Here is a 2,473-nt window from a genome sequence, read left to right on the forward strand (position 1 = left end):
TTGTTTTGGTCCTTTTTTATTTTTATTTTTGAGAAGGAGAACAATATAATTGAGCCTTAAGCTGGAATAACATGGGTTGGCAGGGAACTAGGAAGAGGATGTCTAATGTCAAAGGTTTTGAACACAAGGCAAGATCAGTAAACACCGTGGCTACTTCAGGATCTCCTCCGTCTTCCCGCTGCACTACTCTCTCATGAACAATTAAATTAACAATTAAAGAGTAATTTAATTAGTTAGATTTTAAATTTGTTTTTTTTAGAGATCACCAGTTTGAGTCTTATAAATTTTAGGGCCACTGAAAGCTTACATGATCGTTAACTTCAGATCCATAAGATTAGTCAATATACGTGCAAGCTAGTCCGAACAATCACATTAATAAAAAAAAAAAAAAAAACTCCCGTGCTTCAACTAATCAGCAACTACAGGAGGTGGGATGTGGCATATATAATCCAACGGTTGCTTTTGGACAGGAATCTTTTGCAGGTAAATGGTCTCTCTCAGAAGGTAACTACCATTTTAAGAAATGATATTGTATAATAGAGGTTGCTTGAGAACTAAAACTAAGATGAAGAAGGAAAAGCGACTTCTGACTTGTAATTAGTTATGGGGTCGCTGGAGACACACCAGCTACGGCTAGCTCCAGCCCAACCACTTTGCGTCTTGCTCCTATTGCACATCAAATGTGGACGGATTTCCCTGTTCTTTTCCATGACCATGAAAAAAAAAAGAAAAAAAAAGGAGTCGTTTGGCCAATCGTAATTGCATTTTTTAAATAAAATAAATCAGTGCAAATTAATATCAGCTCCCAAATATGAGGTAATTATTTCTCTTCAATGGTAGCATTAGGTTCATTTGAAATGTGATTAACATGTCATTGTTCGTACTTGGCTGAGCTCCATCTCCTGTTGCTTCAAACATTGATATGCTGCCTTGAGCTAGCTAACCCCATCTTTAAAATCATTCTCTCTTTTCTCATTTCCATCAAGATTCAAGATCTTGACCACCACAGCACAGCCAGATCAGAGATTTCACGCTTACACTTCTCTCTCTCTTTCTCTCCCTCTCACTCAAAAAATGAAGAACAATAACAATAACAACACAAAGCTGATCCTTCTTCATCCTTACATCCAGAAACAAGGAGGCTCCAATCGATTATGGCTCCTTGCCTTTGTATCTTTCTTCACCATCGCTTTCCTTCTTACACTAATCTACACGAGAGAGACTTTACCTATAAAAACCATCACCACCACCATGGCCACTGGCTCCGCTTCTAGCTCCACCTTTGGCAATAATGCTCCACTGCCAACAACAGTAATCAATACTCTCCTCCACTATGCCTCGAGATCCAATGACAGTTTCCATATGTCCCATGCCGAAATCAAGCCAATATCTGATGTACTTAGAAAGTGTTCATCTCCTTGTAACTTTCTTGTTTTTGGTCTAACACACGAGACACCTCTTTGGAAAGCTCTTAACCACAACGGCCGCACCGTTTTCATCGAAGAAAACCGCTACTACGCAGCTTATTATGAAGAGTTGCATCCTGAAATTGATGTCTTTGATGTCCAATACACAACCAAGATGAAAGAAATGAGAGAGCTTATTGCCTCCACCAAGGAGCAAATAAAAAATGAATGCAGGCCAGTGCAGAATTTACTCTTCTCAGAGTGTAAGCTTGGGATTAATGACTTGCCTAATCATGTTTACGAGGTTGACTGGGATGTGATATTGATCGATGGGCCTAGAGGGGATGGACCAGAGGGGCCGGGGAGGATGACACCAATCTTCACATCTGGTGTGCTAGCTAGGAGCAAGAAGGCTAGCAATGCTAAGACTCACATATTCGTGCATGATTACTACAGAAATGTGGAGAGAATTTATGGTGATGAGTTCTTGTGCAGAGAGAACCTGGTGGAGTCTAATGACATGCTTGCTCATTTTGTGGTAGAGAAAATGGATGAGAATAGCTTCCAGTTCTGTCGCAACCATACAGCAGCTTCTTCTCCCTAATTGTTTCGAGTATCCTCTTGATCATGATAAGGGTCTTCCCAAGGGGTCAATGGTGGTATAAACAAGGTATAAAATGTGGTTTATTTATGATCATTTCAAATTCTTAGACCCTCCTTTTGTTCTTCCCTTTTCTCTTTTCTTTGGCTGGGGAGTGTAAAAAATAATTCTTTTTGGCTATGTAAGTTGTAATTTCACGGAATTGAAAGTCTCAGTTGTCAATTTTGTGTTTTTTCTCTTTGTTCATTGCTATGGCAGCACAATGCTCAAGTCAGAAACAAATAAATAGTTCAGATGATGAAGTTTTGTGGGAAATTGATCATTTATTGCACATGCGTGCTTGTCGTTTCGAAACCACAAAAAACTGTCTAGGACATGGATTTTCCTGCGGAGGCAGTCACGACATGAATGGCAAGCACAACAAGTAATGTATAATTGTTTGGTAATAATGTCTTTGAAGCGTTTT

At 39.3% G+C, this 2,473-nt stretch overlaps 1 protein-coding gene across 1 annotated transcript; it reads left to right on the forward strand.

Moving 5' to 3' along the window:
- The first annotated feature begins 699 nt into the window (after positions 1–699).
- LOC7476398 (protein IRX15-LIKE) lies at positions 700–2,238 on the forward strand. Its single transcript, XM_024600356.2, has one exon. The coding sequence runs from the start codon at positions 1,075–1,077 to the stop codon at positions 2,008–2,010; it is 936 nt and encodes a 311-aa protein (XP_024456124.1). The 5' UTR covers positions 700–1,074; the 3' UTR covers positions 2,011–2,238.
- Positions 2,239–2,473: the final 235 nt, after the last annotated feature.

The sequence above is a fragment of the Populus trichocarpa genome, chromosome 5, assembly GCF_000002775.5.
Source record: "Populus trichocarpa isolate Nisqually-1 chromosome 5, P.trichocarpa_v4.1, whole genome shotgun sequence".
Lineage (NCBI taxonomy): Eukaryota > Viridiplantae > Streptophyta > Magnoliopsida > Malpighiales > Salicaceae > Populus > Populus trichocarpa.

What these genes read in the sequence shown, in the direction of transcription:
- LOC7476398 (XM_024600356.2), top strand. Translation starts at nt 1,075, where the DNA reads ATGAAGAACAATAACAATAACAACACAAAGCTGATCCTTCTTCATCCT.